Source organism: Typopeltis vanoorti, chromosome 2, assembly GCF_054136105.1.
Source record: "Typopeltis vanoorti isolate ZY-2024b chromosome 2, IOZ_Tvanoo_1.0, whole genome shotgun sequence".
Classification (NCBI taxonomy): Eukaryota; Metazoa; Arthropoda; class Arachnida; order Uropygi; family Thelyphonidae; genus Typopeltis; species Typopeltis vanoorti.
Genome location: NC_143550.1, coordinates 43,761,881 through 43,783,931, shown reverse-complemented (window position 1 = coordinate 43,783,931; position 22,051 = coordinate 43,761,881). Strand labels below are relative to the sequence as shown.

Here is a 22,051-nt window from a genome sequence, read left to right as displayed (position 1 = left end):
TTAACTGAGCCATTATTAGCAGAGGCTATACCAATCGACCAACCTTTGCCGTATTCAACACAAAATACGAGGCTAATCTTCTTGAAGCAGGCAGTCTCAAGTAGAGTGGTGTGGGCAAATATCAGAATGTGGAATTGGACAATGAGACTTATTTGTGCCTATGGTCCCACAGAAGGTTCTACTAAGGTAGAAGTGGGGGAATTTTTCGATGCTTTAGAGAAAGCAATTGACACAATGAAAAAGGAAAAGTTGGTCCTTGTTGTAGATCTAAATAGCAGAATAGGAAATGATTGTCAGATATACAAAATATTTTGGGAAAATTTGGAGAAAAGGGCAATGCTAATAATAATGGCAAATACCTGTTGGATTACTAACATCATGTTCCAACATAAAAATGTGCACAAATTCACATGGAGAGAAGAGGCAAGGAATAAGAAAAGTCTCATTAACTATGTTATTGTTGATAGTGATGTTTTCTCCCTGATGCAGGACACCAGAGTGTACAGAAGATTTGAAATTGGAAGCGATCGCTATTTAGTCTTGAGCAAGATAAAATTGAATTTCATATTGAAAAGAATAACATATAAGAAAGTTTTAAAGCGAATAAAAGTTGAGCAGTTCTCAGATGTGAATTCTAGACTAAAATACAAAAAAGATTATTGAAGAAAAAATGAAAGAGTTTGAGAACAGGAGCCAAACCTTGGAGATTCAGTGGCAAGCCTTGAAGAAAACCCTGATTGATTCAGCCAGAGAGACATGTGGTGAGGTTGTCTGCAAGGATAGAAAAATCAGAACTCCATGGTGGACACAGGAAGTTAAAGAGGCAGTGAAGGAAAAGAAGAAAGCATATCAAAAGTTTCCTGCAAATAAGTCAGCTTGTGCTCATAGAGAATATAGAGACAAATGTAAGAAAGCTAAACAGTGTGTAAAAATAAACAAGTAATGGGAGGACTTTGTCAAGAAAATAGAAAATAAATATCAAGAGGGTGGTAAGATATTCTGGAAGTTGTTGAAGAAGCTTAGAAATGGAAGAAAGAGTGCTGTAAAAGGAGTTAGAGATGATAAAGGTGACATGAAAATGGGAGACTAAGATATCCTTGAAGTATGATGTAATTACTTCGAAAATTTGCTAAATGAAACAAACAGTGACAGCACAGTGGTAAAAAAACACTCAACTGGCATGCAGTCAAGAATACATATCCATGCTTGAAGTAGAAAAAGCCATCAAAGGCTTGAAATGTGGAAAGGCAGCAGGAGTAGATGATATTCGACCAGAAATGCTGAAGTATGGTTGTATAAGAGAGTTACAGTGGCTGCACTGCATAGTTCAGAAAGCCTGGACAGAGGGACGAATTCCTGATGATTGGAGTAGAGCTCTCATAGTACCCATATATAAAAAGGGAAATAAAACGGAATGTGTGCATTACAGAGGTATTTCCCTACTGAGTGTTCCTAGTAAGATATATGCAAGTAATCTTGAGAAACGGTTGAGAAGAAATGTAGAAGAAAAGCTTGGTGAAGAAAAAGCTGGATTCAGACCAAATAGAGGCTGTCAGGATCAGGATCTTCACTTTACAACAAATAGTGGAGAAATCATGGGAATATAACAAAGTTTTCTATTTGAGTTTTGTTGATCTGGAAAAGGCATACGATATGGTGCCAAGAGAGAGAAGCTATTCAAAACACTACAGTTAAATGGTGTCAGTGGGGCATTATATCAAGTAATACTTAGTCTTTATTTGAGTTGTAAATCAGCAGTTAGAATTGAACTATAATTAAACTGAAATAGAAGTACAGGAAGATGGTTTAATGTTAAATCTGGTGTGAGACAAGGATGTACATTATCCCCTCTGTTATTCATTATCTATATGAATCATATTATGAAGGAAAGTGGTATTAAACATGATATCAGAATTGGAGATGTTAATGTCAGCTCTTTGCTTTATGTGGACGACGTTATACTTCTAAATAAATCCGCTACAAGTTTGCAAGATTCCCTGACTAAATTGAATAACTGTTGTAATAGATAAGGTATGAAGGTCAGCAATAAAAAGACAAAGACAATGAAAATAGGTAGAATCTTTGAAAATGTCAACTGTGTTGTGAACGTAGAACCTGTGGAACAAGTAAAGCATTTCAGTTTCTTAGGCGCGATTTTTAGTGAAAGTGGTAAATTAAATATGGAAATAGACATCAGAATCAACCAAGCTGGTATGGTAGGAAGTCAATTGAATAAATTCATATGGAATAAGAGAGAAATTAGTCGGAACACTAAATTAGCTGTATACAAGACAGTGTTCAAACCAATTTAAACTTATGGATCTGAGAGCTGGGTTAGAAGTAAAACACCTGACCAAAGACTAGAGACTGCAGATATGAGAGTCCTGATAAAGATTAGAGGCGTGAACAGATGGCATCAATGGCAATATCATATTAAAAGCGAGGATATTAGGAAAGAACTTGACAGTCAGCATCCAGGAATGCGTTAACAGTACTAATCTCAGATGATATGGTCACTTAAACAAAATGGGCGTGGAAAGATTAGCAAAACAAGTTTTCTCTGCCAGGTTGGCAGGAAAATGACCCAGAGGACGACCAAGATATAAGTGGATTGATACGGTACAAAGTGCCTTAGACAATAGAAATATAAGATCTGATAATGTTGGAGTCTTGACAAGTAACAGACTGATTTAGAGGAAAATTGTAGATAGGAAGTTAGTAATGATGTAAATTTTTCATGTAGTACTATCATATCCTGTACACCCCTTGAGGGTACATGTCAGGAATTTGATGATGATTAATTATTTGATGAAATATTTAAAAATTAAAGTGAGCTCCAAAGCAACAACTGAATGGGCACTGTATGGTGATGTTCTGAGATTGTTGCTGGCAGGTAGATAGGGCAGTGTTCCAAGATTTATGCAGATTTAAAGTATTTCTGTTACATGTCAGTCAGTCGGTCAGTTCTGTAGCCTTTTGACTCTTTCTCTCATGCTAAGACTGGTAGGCATAATTCTACTTTTTGTCATTCCTCATTTCTACCTCTCACATTTGATTATGCATGATGACTATGTACACCAATTGGCATTTGTCTTTTCCTCCAACTCTTCCACAGATGATCAGGATAAATCTCTTTCCACTATACCAGTAACTGCTTTGTACCATGCTTCCTTTAAATCTTCCACTAGGACATCAGAAAAGTCCTCAGGTGTGTTGATAGAATCCCTCCAGTTAATCTAAAAATTTGTGCTCCAGAATAGGCTGCCATACTCATATCACATTTCCAGCCTGTCTCTGAAAAGGAGATAAAAGTCAGCATCACACTCATCCCATTGCTCTCTAACCTCAATGCTCTTGAAAGTAATGGAGATCATTAATACCCAGCTTCTTCACTATTTCAAGATCCACCAAATGGATTCTGCTACTTTTGTTCTACAGCATAGTGCTTCACTAACACTATCCACTTTTGGACACACGCAATGGGAATACTCACCACATGGCTATTGATATTTCTAAGGCATTTGATTGGTAAGAAGGCTAAATTGCTAGAACTCAGTCTTTCATCTTATAGTCTGCCTCCTGCTCTTTCTGGTCATTCAGTACATTGTCATGTTCCTCGTTATCTGATTTCTTCATCAATGCTGGGGTACCCTAGAGTTCTCATTAACCTTAAATCCTATCCATAGTTTTTGCTAATAGTGACACTTAGGCCCAATTCTTCCTCATTCGAGAAACCTTGCAGTACTCATGCTTAGTCTTGAAGCTTGAATCATACAAATGATTCAAGTTTCAAGAACTTTGACCAATGTCTGAAACACTGATCCCCTTGCTTTTTCATTTAAGTTATTTTTATTATTTCCATTTTCATTTAGATTTTTTATAGATGATAAATATGGATGGTGCACTGATTGTATATTACATTCAAGCACAACTATAATAGCAAACACTGTTATAACAAACTACCAAAAGATCCCAATCAAAGTCCCACAAGCACAACTGTTCTAAAAGAAATTCACCATGATGAACTATTTCTATGATCCCTGCAATTTTGCTGTGGTGAGGGTTGACTTATAACTTATGCATGGCTTACAATTAAATCTGATTATAATGTGTTAAAATAAATTATAGATAATTTTGATAGTTTTGACTTTCTGGGTCTACCTTTACTTCTCTTTTCTTCCTGTTCGTATGTCATGTCAAAGAAGAGCTTAGTTTTCCTTTTCTATTAAATTTTCATTAACATTGTTAATAACAGTATATTATACTTGACATGAATTTAAATTTATTGTTATGTATGGTAAACTTTGTAACCCAGCAGTAAAACTCTACACTAATGATGATAATGATAATCAAATTGAATGTAACATATTCTCTTCATGTGTTCAATGCTTTTAACTTTCTGTTAAACTATTTAAGATGTTTAAAAGATGTTAAGCTGTTGTGTTTTAACCTAAGAAATTCAAAATTTAAAAAAAAAATGCTTGATTCTGTGCCTCTGTTTCAGACACTTGCATTCTCACTTTCTCTAAAATTCTCTTCCTCTCCTAAGATAACACCATAAGGAGGTTATTGTTATTAAGGTGGGTGACATGGCTGTTTGTCCCTCACACTATTGTGTCCATTCACTTATTTATGGATAAACTGAAATTTCACTCTTTCTGTAATAAAGGTCTCCAAATTCTTAAATGCATTTAAAATATTCTCTTTGTCTCACTTGCTGAGACAAAGAGAATATTTTCTCTAAATTTCAGATCACTGAAGAGTTTGTATAAACACCAAATAGCAGCTAAAAATAATAACCATAGTAATTGTAGATTACCTCAAGAAGCTTATGGCACTGATGTCATCAGAAAAGCATGGTAACTGGATTTTCATTCACTTTGCTCAGCAAAGTAGATAGAATGTGTCAGACATATTGTCAAATTGCAGAGCCATTATATAACCATGTCAATAAACCAAATTTCTTTCATTCTCAGTTTTTCTAATTACAGGAATATGGTATTTGCTATGCACTATTCTTTATGTATCATATTGTATTACATTCCAAATGGCAATTATATGCTATTAGTGTTAAAATAATAATAGCATTCCCTGCTTCAGTCACTCTCCCATTAGCTTTTGTTGCATCAAGATATTTATCATCATGAAACCGTTACTGGGAGTGGATTGGCACATAATGATGTAAACCAATATTTTTTATTGTTTTACATCATTATGAATCAGTTACTTACTTGAATATATGAAGTGTCAGTGATGCTTGTTAAGTGTATTCAAATTTGACACTATGAAAAATTGGCTAAAGGAACGAAACATATATAATTTTACCTGTCAGCCAAGTGTTATTTATGTAACAGTTTAAAAAAATATATTTAAACTGCATAGCTATAATGATATTAGTATTGCACCTATAAACTTTAACTGTAAAAATTATTTCATAGTTTGAAAGAGAAAAATAGTTGCACTAACGTAAAATTTCTCTTAATTTATTTGTCTTTTCTTTTTTACTTTTTATTTTAGTTTTTTTGCTCGATGGTTTCTGCCTTTACTCTGAATTTGATCTTGAGTGCTTATCACCACCACCCATTTGAATTATCTTACTCTGGTTTGTTAAACTTTGGGAAATTTGATGTAAGTTATTTTATGTTATTTACTTCTTTTTTTTTTTTTTTTTTTTTTTCCATAGCTTGAATTTTTCAAGTTTATTTGTATTTGTTAAATGCGCACAAAGAATTATTATTTCACTTAAAATTTTCTAAGTGAAATAAAATTTAGAACTCATTCAATTGAAAGAAAAACTTTGCCTATATTACAAAAAAAAAAAAAAAAAAAAAAAAAAAACATATTTACAAGTGAGATAACCTTCAGTAAAGCCTACCTTGGTGTTGTTAGATCCTGAATGAAGGAATCTTGCAAAGAAATCATTCATTCAGAATCCAACATATTAAACTTACAAAAAAAGAGAAATGCTTGCACATCAGCTAAAATTAAAAGTGAAACTTCTTCACTTTATGTATAAAATTTGCATTCCTTATTTCATGTACAATATGTATATCTATTGTGTTCATATTAAGATTTTATTTGAGTATGTTTTATAAGAGGGATAATCTGACTTAATTTAAGCCTCACTTAAGCTGTGTAAAATTAACTGCGAGTCATCAATGTGTAGTTTTATACCTTCTTGGAAGGTATAAAACTACAAATGTACAGTGTAACGCTGGCAGCAGTTGCTTAAGCGGAACATATATTGACGCGAATTCTGGGAATACAAGAGCATAATAGTGTCGGGGAAAAAGCAAGGGATGAACCCAAGGGATGAAAAGATAAGGGCCGTGTCCAAAGGGGACTCCGAGAAAAAGAAGGCGCTCTGAGGAGGAATATAAGGAGACGAGCGCCATATCAAAAAATCTCTCTTGTGATATGATTTTTCCTGTTTGGTGGCTCGAAAGTAGTGGGAGTTCATGGGGGGGGAGAGAAGCATCAGTGCTAAGATAAGATGTCGGACAGCAGGATTTCTTGAGATTGGAGTAGGATTCTATGCAGAGCTGAAGGTAAAATTTCCAGTCCTAGCAGAATCAAGCTGTCGTTGAAAAGTCCCATCGAATTGTTCCTGAAACGCAAAGATTTGAGTCAGTTTTCGGCAGAAATAATGAAGATAGCGTAACCCCTATGTTGGCGTAAGGACAGCCAATAGACAAGAAGTAACCAGGCGTACACATGGTGCTAAAAGATGCAGGAAAAGTTTGGTAAGATGAAATTACTCTATTTTGTGTATAAAATTCATTAGAAGAGAGAAGATTGTTTGCAAATATGAAATTAAGAACAGTATTCTAAAGAACTCTGTGGACAGTTCTCTAATTAGAAAGTTAACCTCCTTTGAGAGAGTAAGAAGAATTGTTTGGAAGAGTTCTTTTGTAATTGTACTTTATTAAATTGTACTTTATGAGATTAGAATTGTGGATTTTACTAACTGAAAAACATTAGAATGTTTGTTTATATTATCTTATGAATAGCATTACAGAAAGGAATTTTAGTTTAACTTCATATCATTTGCTATCTATCCCAATATGCAGTTATAGTGTTTCGCATGCTTTATGATCTTTAATTAATTTAGAATATGGTAACCTCTTAACTTGAGTTTTCATTTAGTATTGAGTCATAACTGAGTGTATGAATTTTGTATTCTGTTTAGATATTCCAATAAACATGTCATATTTACCTAAACCTGAGTCATGCCTGATTACGATTCCAAACTACCACTTATAAAAATAGAACCTATTTTGGCAGGAAAGAATTAGAAAGAAAGTATAATTATAGATTTAGGTCACGACTGCAATAATCTGAATCTATACGGTAGTGTTAAGGTAAGATATTGTGTAAGAAAGCCTCAGAATCTAGTATTGTCTCCCTGAGTAAGGATCTTTTCTACTATAGGATACTGGCTGGTGCAGCGAAATATAAATTCGGCAGTATCCGAAGAGGAAACAATCCTAGATATAAGTATATTAGGCCCGATATCTGAAGAAGTAAATAGCAATAGAAAGATAGAATAGAAGTAAAATATAGAGAAAGTAACGACATAACAATAGAGCAGCTGGTAGGATTATAATTGAGTAAGGTTATGAATAAGAAAGGATATAATCAAGCAGTAACAACTAATCAAGTATAAACGAGGAAAATAAGAAATTAAGTATAAGTCACATATAAATAAATATTTAACAGTGTTATTCAGAGCTGTTATTTTTTAATATCTCAAAGCAGAAGTACAGCAGATAGATTTTTGAATTTTGTGGTTAAAAATCCATGTTTCCGGGACTTAAAAATGCCTTCCCAAAGATCAACTAATTTAGGAACCAATGAAGAAAGACCTAGAAAAAGTTCCTCTAGTTGGCAGCTAAAATTAAACCTATAATGATCTTTCTTTTGGCAGTCTAACATTATGTAATAAATATTTTTACAAGGTTATGCAAGTTCTCTTTCTAAAGTTTATTTGTATATGTTAAATGGGCACCAAAGAAATATTAATTCACTTAAATTTCTAAGTGAATGGGTTCTAAATAAAATTTAGAACCCATTCAGTTGATAGATTCCAATCAAAAAATGTATGCAGGATCACCAGCTCATAATCCCTACTCTGGTTGGTATGTCCACTCTCCATCAGGCCATGAGATCATATCCTAGCATGAGCATGGATGTTTGTGTATGTTTTCAGATTGATGATTTTCATCATCATATAGTATGAGTCCAGCATGTTAATTATTGGAGATGGTGAAGGAAGTCTAAATGGCTTGAAAAAGTTCCATGTTTCATCTATAGAGTAGGATTTCCAGATTATGTAACTCTCAGTATTAATGTACAAATTGGTTTGCATCCTTTCATAGATAAAATTCACATTAAAAAAAAAAATATATATATATATATATATATATATATATATATATATTGCAATATCATCATATTTGTATGCTATCTGAGCAATGTTTTACTTCATATGTAGATTAGAATATATGCTCAGTGGAGTCAGTTAAATTAGCAAGAAAGTCAAATATTTGAGCATAATCTCAAAACCAAATATTTAATTTTTGAGATTATAGTAGGGGGAAAACATTTCTGTCTCTATATGACTAGAAAAAACAATGAAAACAGTGCAATTCGTCACACTGCAGTGTGAAGAATGACATTTAAGGCTCTGTCAAAGTAGCATACAGCAAATGTGAAACAAACAGAACTCATGCAAGTGTGTCTTGTATGTTTTGTTCATGAAATTTATCTCTAGTTTATTGTTATTTAATATGAATTTCACATAGATTCTTAGATTCAGATTCATTTTTCATTACTAATATCTGGTGAATATATCAGAGTATGCAAGGAAAAATTAATATATAGAAACGTAGTACAATAAACACTTGATAATGCAACAGTGAATTCATTTTAACTTTTTAACATTAATCTACTGGAGTTCTCATTATAGAAAACTCCTGTAGATCAGAGAAATAATTTGTTATAGCAAAAGATTCACTATAATGAATTTATAGGAAAAAAGAGAAATCTCCCAGTTCCATTCAAAACAAAGAAAATGGCAGGAAACAAAGTATAAAAGTAAATAGCTGAAAATAGACAAAACAACATCAAAAGTACGGATGCAAGCAGTAATGGGACAAATCTAGAAGAGTAGAAAATGTTACATTATCTTAAATGAATGTCACTTATTAGGGAATCTCCAAAGTGAAACAAATATGTGCAGTCTGTATCATCCAAATCAAAAATAAGCCAAACTCTCAGTCAGTGAACTTCATATTCACTTCCAGTTAGAAAGAGAGAGAGAGAGAGAGAGAGAAGTGATAGATAACTAGAGTGCATAGTGAATCTAAAGGCAGGGATGGCACAGCTGGTGTGAACAAGTCAGCTTCTTAATTGGATGAAGACCTGATGTCCATCATTAGGACTTTGTCCAATTAGAAAAAAATGTGTAAAATGTAAAGAATAAGAATTTTTATGTAACATAAAAATTAATAAACATCATCAGATATTTTAAAAAATGCAGTTTCAGTGTTTTTTGTTTGTTTTTAAAAAATAAAAGTAAAGGTGCTGTTACTCTTGCTAGTTTCTAAAGCGAAATAGGAATTGGCAGCAACAAATGTTCTTTAGTATAGTCACACAAAGAACAATGATAATTCATATACGAATCAAATGTATTAATGATTTAATTCACAAGCTTTACTGTAAATCAACAATAAAAACATTCTGGATAATCACATGTATTACTTCCTAACTGCCAAGTATAAACTTGGCAGCTAGGAAATACATACACACATATATTGTATGCTTTTCCTTTCAGTCTCTAGTAACAAAAAGTTCACATCATATTTACTACAAATTAGAGATAAGACACCATCATGAAATTCATGATATGCACCCTGAAGGGGGGGGGGGTATACAGGATATTATGTTAGTATTACATGAAAAAGTTATACCATTACTAATTTCTCATCATCATCATCAAATTCCTGCCATGTACCCTCAAGAGGTGTACAGGATATGATACTACTACATGAAAAAAATTACATCATTATTAATTTCCTATCCTATCTACAATTTTCCTCCAAATCAGTCTGCTACTTGTCAAGACTCCAACATTATCAGATCTTATATTTCTATCGTCTAAAGCACTCTGTACCGTATCAATCCACCTATATCTTGGTCTTCCTCTGGGTCGTTTTCCTGCCAACCTGGCAGAGAACACTTGTTTTGCTAATCTTTCCTCGCCCATTCTGTTTAAGTGACCATACCACCTGAGATTAGCTCTGCTAACACATTCCTGGATGCTGGCAATGTCAAGTTCTTTCCTAATATCCTCGTTTTTAATATGATATTGCCATTGATGCCATCTGTTCACGCCTCTAATCTTTCTCAGGACTCTCATATCTGTGGTCTCTAGTCTTTGGTCAAGTGTTTTACTTCTGACCCAGCTCTCAGATCCATAAGTTAAAACTGGTTTGAACACTGTCTTGTATACAGCTAATTTAGTGTTCCAACTAATTTCTCTCTTATTCCATATGAATTTATTCAATTGACTTCCCACCATACCAGCTTTGCTGATTCTGTTGTCTATTTCTATATTTAATTTACCATCTTCAGTAAAAATCGTGCCTAAATAGCTGAAATGTTTCACTTGTTCCACAGGTTCTCCATTCACAACACAGTTGACATTTTCAATGATTCTGCCTATTTTCATTGTCTTTGTCTTTTTATTGCTGACCTTCATACCATATCTATTACAACAGCTATTCAATTTAGTCAGAGAATCTTGCAGACTTGTAGCGGATTTATTTAGAAGTATAACATCGTCTGCATAAAGCAAAGAGCTGACATTAACATCTCCAATTTTGATATCAGGTTTAATACCACATTCCTTCATAATGTGATCCATATAGATAATGAATAACAGAGGGGATAATGTACATCCTTGTCTCACACCAGATTTAACATTAAACCATCTTCCTGTACTTCCTTCAATTCTAACTGCAGACTTACAACTCAAATAAAGACTAAGTATTGCTTGATATAATGCCCCATTGACACCATATGACTGCAGCGTATCGAATAGCTTCTCTCTTGGCACCTTGTCATATGCCTTTTCCAAATCGACAAAACTTAAATACAGATCTTTGTTATATTCCCATGCTTTTTCGACTATTTGTCGTAAAGTGAAGATCTGATCCTGACAGCCTCTATTTGGCCTGAATCCAGCTTGTTCTTCACCAAGCTTTTCTTCCACAATTCTTCTCAACCGTTTCTGAAGTATACCTGCATAGATCTTGCCAGGAACACTCAGTAGGGATATACCTCTGTAATTCTCACATGCAGTTTTATTTCCCTTTTTATATATGGGTACTGTGAGAGCTCTACTCCAATCATCGGGAATTCGTCCCTCTGTCCAGGCTTTCTGAACTATGCAGTGCAGCCACTGTAAGACTCTTATACCACCATACTTCAGCATTTCTGGTCGAATATCATCTACTCCTGCTGCCTTTCCACATTTCAAGCCTTTGATGGCTTTTTCTACTTCAAGTATGGATATGTATTCCTGACTGCATGCCTGGTCAGTGTTTTTTACCACTGTGCTGTCATCACCGCTTGTTTCATTTAGCAGTTTTTCAAAGTAATTACTCCATACTTCAAGGATATCTTTTTCTCCTGTTTTCATGTCACCTTTATCATCTCTAATTTCTTTTACGGCACTCTTTCCTCCATTCTTAAGCTTCTTCAACAACCTCCAGGATATTTTGCCACCTTCTTGATATTTATTTTCTATATTCTTGCCAAAGTCCTCCCATGACTTTTGTTTAGCTAGTTTTACACAATGTTTAGCATTCTTGCATTCTAACTTCTTTCATTACTAACTTCTAATTAACAATATTGCTCCATATTAATCTGTTATATGTCAACACTTCCAACATTATGAAATTTTATATTTTTGTCTTCTAAGGCGCTTTTTACTGTATCAGTCCACCTAGATCTTGGTCTTCCTTTGGGTCTTTTTGTGCAAACCTAGTAAACAGCACTTGTTTTTCTAATCTTTCCTCTCAAATTCTGTTTGAGTAACCATGCCATCTGAGATTAGCTCTGCTTGCTAACATATTCCTAATATCCTCATTTTTAATATTGATATCATCTATAGTTTGATCAAGTGTTTTATTTCTTACCCATCTCTCGGATCCTAAAGTTAAAGCTGGTTTGAACACTGTCTTGTATGCAGTTAACTTAGTGTTTTGACTAATTTCCTTCTTATTCCATATAAATTTATTCAGCTGACTTCCTATCATACCAGCTTTACTAATTCTGTTGTTCTATTTCCATATTTAATTTGCCATCTTCACTAAAAATTGTGCCTAAATATAAAATATTTCACTTGTTCTATTGATTTTCCATTTAGGATACAGTTGATATTTTCAATGTTTTGCATATTTTCGTTGTCTTTGTCTTTTTATTGTTGATTTTCATACCAAATTTATTACAACATTTTTTCAATACAAATTTATTCAATTTAGTCAGGGAATCTTGCAGACTTGTACTGGATTTATTCAGAAGTATAACATCACCTGCATAAAGTAAAATGCCGAGATTAACATCTCCAATTTCGATATCAGATTTAAAACCACTTTCCTTCATAATGTTATCCATATAGATAATGAATAACAGCGAAGATAATATGCACTGCTGTCACACACATGATTTAACATCAAACCTCTATCTCCTTCAATTCTAACTGCTGACTTGCAGCTTAAATAGAGACTATATATATTTCTCAATATAATATCTCATTTACAAAATCTAATTGTAGTGTTCTGATAAGCTTTCCCTTTAGCTCCTTGTCACATGTCTTTTCCAGATCTATGAAACTTATATTCAAATCCTCGTTATATTCTCAAGATTTCCCACCTATTTGTCTTAAAGTGAAAATCTGATCCTTACAACTAGTATTTTTCCTGAATCCAGCTTGTCTTCCACAATTTTTCTTAGCTGTTTCTCAAGTATACTTGCATAAATCTTAAAAGGAACATGGAGTAGGAAAATATCTCTGTAAATATCTCACATTCAATTTTATTTCTGTTTTTATAGATGAATTTTATATTATATTACTCTACTTTAATCATCCATAATTTGACCCTCTGACCAGACCTTCTGAATTATGCAGTGCAACCACTGTAAAACTTTTATACTTTCATATTTGATCATTTCTGGTTGAATTTCATCTACTCCAGCTGCCTTTCCACATTTCAGGTTTTTGGTGGCTTCAAGTATTGATATGTATTTCTGACTTCATTCCTGTTGGACATTTTCTCCCATTGTGCTGACATTGCTTGCTTCATTTAGCAATATGTAAAAGTAATTACTCCAGATATCTAGAATATCTATGTTCAGTTTTCATGTCACCTTTATCATCTCTGATTCCTTTTATAGTACTCCCAAGTTTCCAATTCTATACTTTTTTCAATAGCTTCCAGAATATTTTATCACTTTCCTGATATGTATTTTCTATGTTCTTATCCAATTCTTCCCATGACTTTTGTTTAGCTAGTTTTAAACCATACTTCACTTCCATACATTTTCTTTGTGTTCTTAAGAATACAAGAACTTTTCTTACCAGGAACTTTTGATATGCTTTCTTCTTTTCCTTGACTGCTTCTTTAACTTCTTGAGTCCATCCTGGATTCTGATTTTGCTGTCCTTACAGATAACCACCATGCTTCTCTGGCTGAATCAATCAATGTTTTCTTCAGGCTTTGCCTTGCCACTGAATCTCCAAGGTTTGGTTCTTGTTTTCAAACTATTTTCATTTTTTCTTGAATGATATTTGTGTATTTGAATCTACAGTTCACCTCTGAAAGCTGCTCAATTTTGATTCATTTTAAAACTTTCTTACACAAGCTTGCTCAAAACTAAATAGCGATCACTTCCTATTTCAAATCTTCTGTATGTTCTTGTGTCCTGAACTAGTGGGAAAACATCACTATCAAATATAACATGTTCAATGAGACTCTTATTTCTTGCATCTTCTCTGCATGTGAATTTGTGCACATTTTTGTGTTGAACATGGAAATAGGAAATATTTTACTTGTTCTATAGGTTTTCCATTTAGGATACAGTTGGTGTTTTCAATGTTTTGCCTATTTTCATTGTCTTTGTATTGTTGATTTTCATACCAAATTTATTACAACAGTTATTCAATATGATAGTAATAACTAGTCTATGTCCTTGACAAAAATCCAGCAGGCACTTGCCATTATTATTTTCTTTGCTCTTTTCTCCAAATTTTCCAAAAACATTTTGATATATCTGGTAATCATTTCCTACTTTTCTGTTTGAATCTCCAACAATGACCAACTTTTCCTTTTTTTCATTGTGTCAGTTACCTTTTTTAATGCCTCTAAAAATTCTTCCATTTCATCCTTAGTAGAACTGTGTTTGGGACCTTAGGCATAAATTGTCCATTTCCCCATTCTGATGTTTGTTCTCATCATTCTACTTGATATTTTCTGCCATTGAAGAAGATTATCTTCATATTTAGTGTTGAATACTATAGCTACTCCTTCTTTTCTCTGATTGTTATTGCTGAATATAATGTTTTGTATTTGTTGCTTAGAAAGATCTCACCTGTTTTTTGTCTATGTTTCAGTCAGGCCTGTTATGTCAGTCTGATACTTATCTAATTCTTCTGTTATATCCATTCTTTTCCATTGATGCTTCTTACATTGATAGTACCAATCTTGTTCCATTAGCTGACTTTGCACTGTTTGTCCTGGTTCTCTGAAGAAAACAACTGGGCAGCACCCCATCCAGCATGAAATTCTGTTATGTTGTACATCATTTTGCATTGTGGTTTAAGCCAATAAGAATATAATTTTTGTCAACTAAATCCAAAATTTCCAGCCTATCATCATTTTTTCAGTATCTAGGTAGATGCAACAGGGTGAGGATTGAACATTAGGTCAGAAACCCCAGTTGGTTCTCTGCATTCTGTGTGAATGCAGAGAACTGACTTAAAAGTCTATGTGAAGGTCTCCTCCCAGTTAATACAACTTTTATCCTTAAGCACCCCTATTGGGGTAAGTTAATTTTTTTATAGTAACTGAAATGAATGACAATGAAAACATCGTACATCCCCCCCCCATTGTACAGGAACGTTGATTCCTATAATGAATTTCTTAAAGGAGTTATTAATAACTGTTTTCTCTGCATATATCTGTTCCTTTCTTGCATGTCTTTGTGTATTTATTCTCTTTCATGTATCCATGAACTGTTCTGCTCACATCGCCATACAGCATACTCTGTATTTTCAATCATTGCAGCTTCAAGAGTGATGTCATGACAGCCAGATATTAATTCTTCTTCTTTTTGATTGTACAACCCAAATTGAGCCTTTGCCTCCTGGATTTGTTGCTTCCAATTCTGTCTGTCTAAAACTTTACTTCTCCAGGTTGGACACTGTAGTATGATATGATGTTGCTATCTTGATGGTGTTTATGCATCTTATTTTAGGTTTTCCTTTTTGGTCTTTTATCAATAATTTTACCGTTGATTGTCTTCATAAGAATAATGTCATTTTCCATAAAAAAAAAAAAAAAAAAAAAAAAAAAAAAAACGTCCTGTTCCCCTGCAACTTTTTGAAGGTCATTACACTATTGTGGGTTCTTTATAAAGTTGATATAACTCATGATTGTATCTGATTCTGCAGATTATCATTCACTGGTCCAATATTTTTTTAAGGATTTCCCTTTCAAAAGTTGAAATCAAATTCTCCACTCTTGCCACAAATATTCTGGTTTCACATCCATAGATAACAACTGGATGAATTATTGATTTATATATTATTACTTTAGTCTTCTAGTGAATATCTTTTGAACTGAGTAAACATTAGAAAAGAATAGAAAGCCTAATTACTTCTTTTTATTCTATTCTGCAATTCCACCATTTAATTTGGTTGGCTAGTGATTGTTGCTCCTAAATATTTAAATTGTTCAACTTTTTCAATTTCAAGGTTCCCAATTTTTACACTTGTATCAGTTAATTGATTCTGCTTGGTATTAATCATTATTTTGTTGATTAATTTTTAGTCCTATCTCTTGTGCTGATTTTTATGAGTTCTAAATATGTTTCTTCTGGTTAGTTCTTGTCAATTTAAAAGTTTCCTTTTTTACTTGATGCCTAATTTATGTGGTCGGCAGAAAATCTTATAGAAGTATTTTAGTTCCAATGATATAAGAAGATATGTACATTTTGCTGATTTTTTTTGCTGCTAAATGAAATACTGCTTTCCATCTCTGTTGCTTTCCATCAGATACTACCATGAGCTTTGGTAGACTTAATAGCTTTGCTAGTCTTCTACTGATAGCAAAACTACGAGTTGTATTGCTGCATTCTGTTATCATTAGAATATCATTTAGACAAGTTAAAATCTTATCAACATAAAGATATCTGCATTATGCCTTTTATTCTAATTTTAATAATGTTTAAATTGTGTTTACAGTTGAGTCATTTCCTAAAGAAAATTAGCAATAATAAAATTTTAAAAAATTCAAAATGCTTCTCTTCTCTCCCATTTACTTGGAAAAAGAGAACTGATTAGGAAAGTAAACGTTTGTTCTATTCAAAATATATATTTTTTATTGTAAATTGCTTATTTGTTGTTCTTATTCTGTAACAAGTGTTCTATAGAAGAGAATACAGTATAATATGAATCCATTTTTGGCTCTGTTGAAGATGAATGCATATTATACTGAACTCGATCAAAAATTTCATAGTTTTTTGGAAGGTGTGTTTTTGTGGCACTTTTGAAAACAACACTTGAAGAACCTTCATTTTAGTGTCCCTAGTGTATTTCCATATTGAACTAGTTTGTTGAATCTTAAATATTTTTTATATTAGATTTTTCACTGAAATCTTTAATTTTAGAACGTGAGTTACCGCTTTTTTGAACTACCTATATATATGGTTATGGGTGCAATAGGTAAGTTTTTATTTTATTTTATTTTTACTTAAACCACATATTTAGTTTTAATTGCAAGAAAAGCATAATACTCTTATACATGTATTAAAGCATGACAATTTTTGAAGCATGTGTTCCTGTTTTCAAAACAGTAGCAAATCATTTCACCAGTTTGTTAATCATTGCATCATTGACTTTTTTATAGCATTTAAAATTGCAGAATAATAGTATGCTGATAGCATAATAGAATCATGGTATGTAAATGGAAATGGGCTAGTCATATTATGGATTGCCAGATGAAAAGCAGATAGAATTAAGCACCAAGTGGACACTGAAAAGGAAAGAAGAAAAAGTTGCCAAAAAACAAGATGAAGGGATGATCTATAAAGGTTTGACATGAGTGTGGTCATTAGCTTGAGACAGGCAGAACTGGAACGTTACAAGGGAGACTTATATTTATTTATATTTACATTGCTTTCTTTCTAGATCCAGCTCTCACTGATGAGGCCTCCATAAAGATTGATGGAGGATAATGACTCTTCCCTTTTAATATTTTTGCATTATGGGATACTGAGATAATTGATATGAAATCAGCAGTCTATATACAAGTAGACTAGTTGTGAAGTTACTTCATATGTAAACTTCTCAATTTTGCTGATACTTGAGAAGAGAAATAAAGCAAGAATATAATATAATTGCAGAGTGAGGTTGCAGAGGTTATTTTCTTCACTCCTGTAATTTGTGTGGGATAAAAATATACCTAGTCTAGCCATAAATACTGTTACAACTTGAACGGTGCATAAAACTTTAATCTGTCAGTAAATTATTTACAGCTTTCATCACATACAAACCACATGTGTAATGTGCACATAGCAGCACTCAATGTTTGAACTGTCTCCCCCTTTTGCCTTCATGTGCGCCTGAAGTCTGTGAGGCCACACATCGATGTCAGCATGCACAACATCCAACAGAATCGCTGCCACTGCTCACTCCAAATCCATCTTCAGACTGGCAATGCTGGGGTGTCATTTCTTGCTGCTACTCTCTCTCTCTCTCAAGCTCTGACCACAATTTGAAGTCCAACTGATTCAGATTGGGGACTTCCAGACAGCCAATCTTGTTGGACACATTCACCTCCAACCACTGTTGTGTGGTCCTTGCCTTGTGTGCAGGGACTAAGTCCTGTTGGAAGGGCCACTGCCTAACATGAAACAAGGTGTTGTTCGTGGGCTGTACCACAGGTTCCAGCACAGTGTCCTGATACAGTTTGGTAGAGATTTTGACCCCTTTCTTGTGGAATGCAACAAATACTCTCTGATATGTTGCTCTCTACCAAACCATCACTGACGTGGGGATGACCATCACTGTGAATCCTGGGTGCTATGGCATATGCTGTGAGACCATCCAGGGCATATATTCGATCATTTTGGCAGTTAGATGGCTCTTCAGTGGTGAAAATCTTCTCATCTGTGAAGAGGATATCTCTGTGTCTGTTGTTTGCATACTGCTGGAAAAGTGCATTTGATTTTATCACCCTCTGCCACATAAGTTGTGGTGTTAGGAAGTGTCCAGGTCATTTGTTAGTACACGTAACATCATTCTCTGCAAAACATTCATCTCTCGCAACACCACTATCTGTGTTCTCACAGGATTATGGTGGAGGTGTGCCTTCACAGCTCTCATGCTGCATTAAGAAGCTTTTGCATATTAATGCAGCATGATCGACCTGTTCGTTGGTGGTCAGATATGTCTTCTGTATCATTATAATAGTTAATAGCTCAATAAACAAACATCCTACTGATCTTGAGTGTTTTTAGAGTGTTGAAAATAACAGGTGGCTGCATTCTAATCTTGTGAAATACTATTACAGTGCCACACGTTCTCATAATCTCCCCACTGCATGTTAGCCTGTGCATGTCAAATATAGTTGTCGAGTTTGTGAACAGCATGCCTGTAGAACTTATTGTTCATAGATTGGATACAAAGATATGGTACATGATGAAAAATATTCAGACTGGTAATTGTCATCAGATCACTTATGCAACAATTAATTCAAGATTTCAAGAGGCGTTGTTTATTCAGAAATTCATACATACTTTGTTAATTGAAAAAAAAAAAAAAATATATATATATATATATAAAGAAGATAGAGGGATAGAAAAACTTTCCCATTCTTCTCAAACTACTACAACAAATTAAATTACCTCCCACAGTACCAAGAAAGTTAATTCCTTTAGTATCTGATGCTCAGTTTTGCACCATTAGCAAACAACCAAATATTGATCCTCAGATCATTTCCTATATATTTTAATGTAGAAAACAAATTAAATATCAGGGACTCTGTACAAAACCCTGTGGGCTAGTTCACCTCCAACCACTGTTGGACGTGAACTAGCCCAAACAACACTCCCAAATTACACTCTTTTCCCATTTGCTTCAGTTTATGTAATAGTTTCATGTTCTGTTTGAAGAAATAATTCTGACATTTATGGTTTTTTTACTAGTCTAGTTGACCAAGATAACATACCCTCTCTTCAACCAACAGGCTATGGATATTGATCTTTGTGGATGTCTTTAGGTGAAAGGTGTTATTGCCTGTGTCAGACTTCTGTCTTGCTTATTGGAGGCCTAAACCGGCTTAAAGGAGTTCCATGTTTGGTCTTTAAAACAGGATTTCTGGATTGTGTAAAAATAAAGAAATAAAAGGAAATAACCTCAGCCAATCTGCAGTTCTGATGCACTATAAGGTCTCAACATTTTGTGGGTAGGAGTTGCTTAAAAATAAAAAAGTAGTGTCCTGTCATATGCCTTTGCAAAGTTCAGCATTATCTTGTAGAAAGTGAATAAATTACTACAAGACCTACCTAATCCACCACCCCTGAGATATTTGATAATTGGTCTATAATTGGAAACCTCAACATTGGAGATGCCTCTGTGCACGGAACGATTTTGCCTGCTTTTCACTCCCTAGTATTCTACCAGTGCTGAGACTTAAATTCAGCAGTCTAATAAGGGGTGCTACCATATCTCTTGCACTTTTATAACACATGGGCTGTATTCATACACAGATTTCTTAATATCCTAAACACCTCTAGCTCATCAGTCACTGCATTATCTTCACCTGTTTCTGTCATCTCCTTACTATCAGCATTCATTAAAATGTCCTATAATCATTCTTCCTTTTGTGTGCCATTTAGCAAAAGAACTCTGGAATTTTCTTTGCTAATTTTCTCTCATAATCAGATTTTTCCTTCTCCATGCTAATCATCCTTCTTTTATGTGCTTTGTGTTGGTCTATTGATCTCCTTTCTCTACCTTTGTAGTTCTGTGTGTGTGTGTGTGCGTGCACTTGAATATATGTACACATATTCATGCACACACATATGCACACCTCTTCTTAATGAAAAGTCTACATGTTTAGCAACCTCCCAGGTGTCGAGATTTGCATGATCATCACCCTAGTCAGAGGAAAAGTGGGTTGTTACCTTGGTTTTGAACAAATTATCTGATGCTTTCACCAGATTAACTCTCAAACCATGGGAACCTTCCATCACATGCTCTTTGAGGTAATTATCTCTCAATAGTGTGTAAATTTCACTTCATTCCTTCTCTATGTCCTTTTCTTGTTCTAATCTGTCTCTCCTATACCCCAGTAATAATTACTTCCCCTGCACTCATTGAGTGAATTTTGCAAGGACTATCATTCACATTTCCTTATGCACATTTCCCCAGGGCTTCCCAAATTGTGTTGCGTGATGTCAGTAACCAAGCCGTGTATTTGAAGTAATTCGGAAAAGGGAATACCGCTGTTTATGACCGGTCATAAAAATTGTCTGCAAGCCAATTACAACAGTGGGTTGGGGGGGGGGGGTATCCTCTGTTCTCTAAATTGAACGAAATAGCATCTGTGTTGCAAATGTTAGTGACCAATCAGCAAGGAAGTATAAAGAAAATTTTTCCACTGAAATTGAAGATCAAGATAGTCTGTATCCGATTCTCAAATTTAGCAACTGAATACTTTCTTCTCAAGTTCGTATTGTAAGATGAAATGATAGTGCCATAATTTTTTAAAAGTAATTGGCCTACAGATTTAAGTGTTAAGAAATAACAGTGTTAAGAAATCTCTTATTGAAGGTGTTTATGATGCAACAGATAGTGATTCATCCACCACCAGCCTATAAAGCGATCTCCAGAATGTACAAAAGGAGGGGAAACTACCAGCACAAGAGAAAAAGTCTGCATTCACTCGTAAGTACTTATAATAATATTATAAATTTTTGGTGATCAGAATGGGATATATCAATGAAAATTGGCACAAATTAATTTAATGATGTTGACCTGAAGAAACTACAATATGCTACAAGATTTCATTAGTCCAGTGATTGATAACTGATTTAAATGTAATTTTGTATTTGTCAACATGTCACACTGTATACATAGGTGTACTAATAATCTTTATGATTATGCCATAATTAATTATTAAATCACTTAAGGAATTGAACAACATAGATACAAATATAAATTAAATTACACTTTAATAAATATTTCCGATATTTCAGCAACATCACGTTGCCATCTTCAAAAGGTCCTTACAAAAAAAAGGCACGTGCACATAGGCACTACAGCACAGTAACTGAGAATGAAGAAGCTATTGTTCTCCTAAAAGTCCTGATGGTGCCCTCTAGTGGGGGCTAAGTAGGTGTTCTTGGCTGTTGGGCTGAAGGTCTGCTGATGTAAGCCTCCCAAATTTGGGGCAGTCGCATACATCCAAATTTGTTGAGGTTTGGAGAGTTTCTTAAGGCTGAGGCTGATTCCATAAATAGTCTTTCGATTTTGTATTTGCTACAGTGTATTACTGTAGCTTTCTTCCACTGTATTCTGTGGCGTGTATCCAGAGCATGGTCTGCAAGACCAGAATGGCTGTACTTGTGAAAACAGATGTAGTCCTTATGTTTAGAAATTCTGATATTCGCTGTCCTGCCTGTTTGGCCAAAGTAAGACAGTTTACAGCTGCAAGAGACCTGGTATACACCAGGTAGGGAAAGTGGTTGGTCTTTAGTGGAG

The 22,051-nt window shown here is 34.0% G+C and overlaps 1 protein-coding gene across 1 annotated transcript in view; it reads left to right on the top strand.

Annotated features, from left to right (window-relative positions):
* LOC150108972 (H(+)/Cl(-) exchange transporter 7-like) overlaps positions 1–22,051 on the top strand; it is a 327,290-nt gene that overhangs the window by 96,517 nt on the left and 208,722 nt on the right. The window contains exons 10-11 of the mRNA XM_090401357.1: positions 5,518–5,628; positions 16,954–17,008. Coding sequence (XP_090257483.1) covers positions 5,518–5,628; positions 16,954–17,008 — 166 coding nt within the window. The remainder of the gene's footprint in view (positions 1–5,517; positions 5,629–16,953; positions 17,009–22,051) is intronic.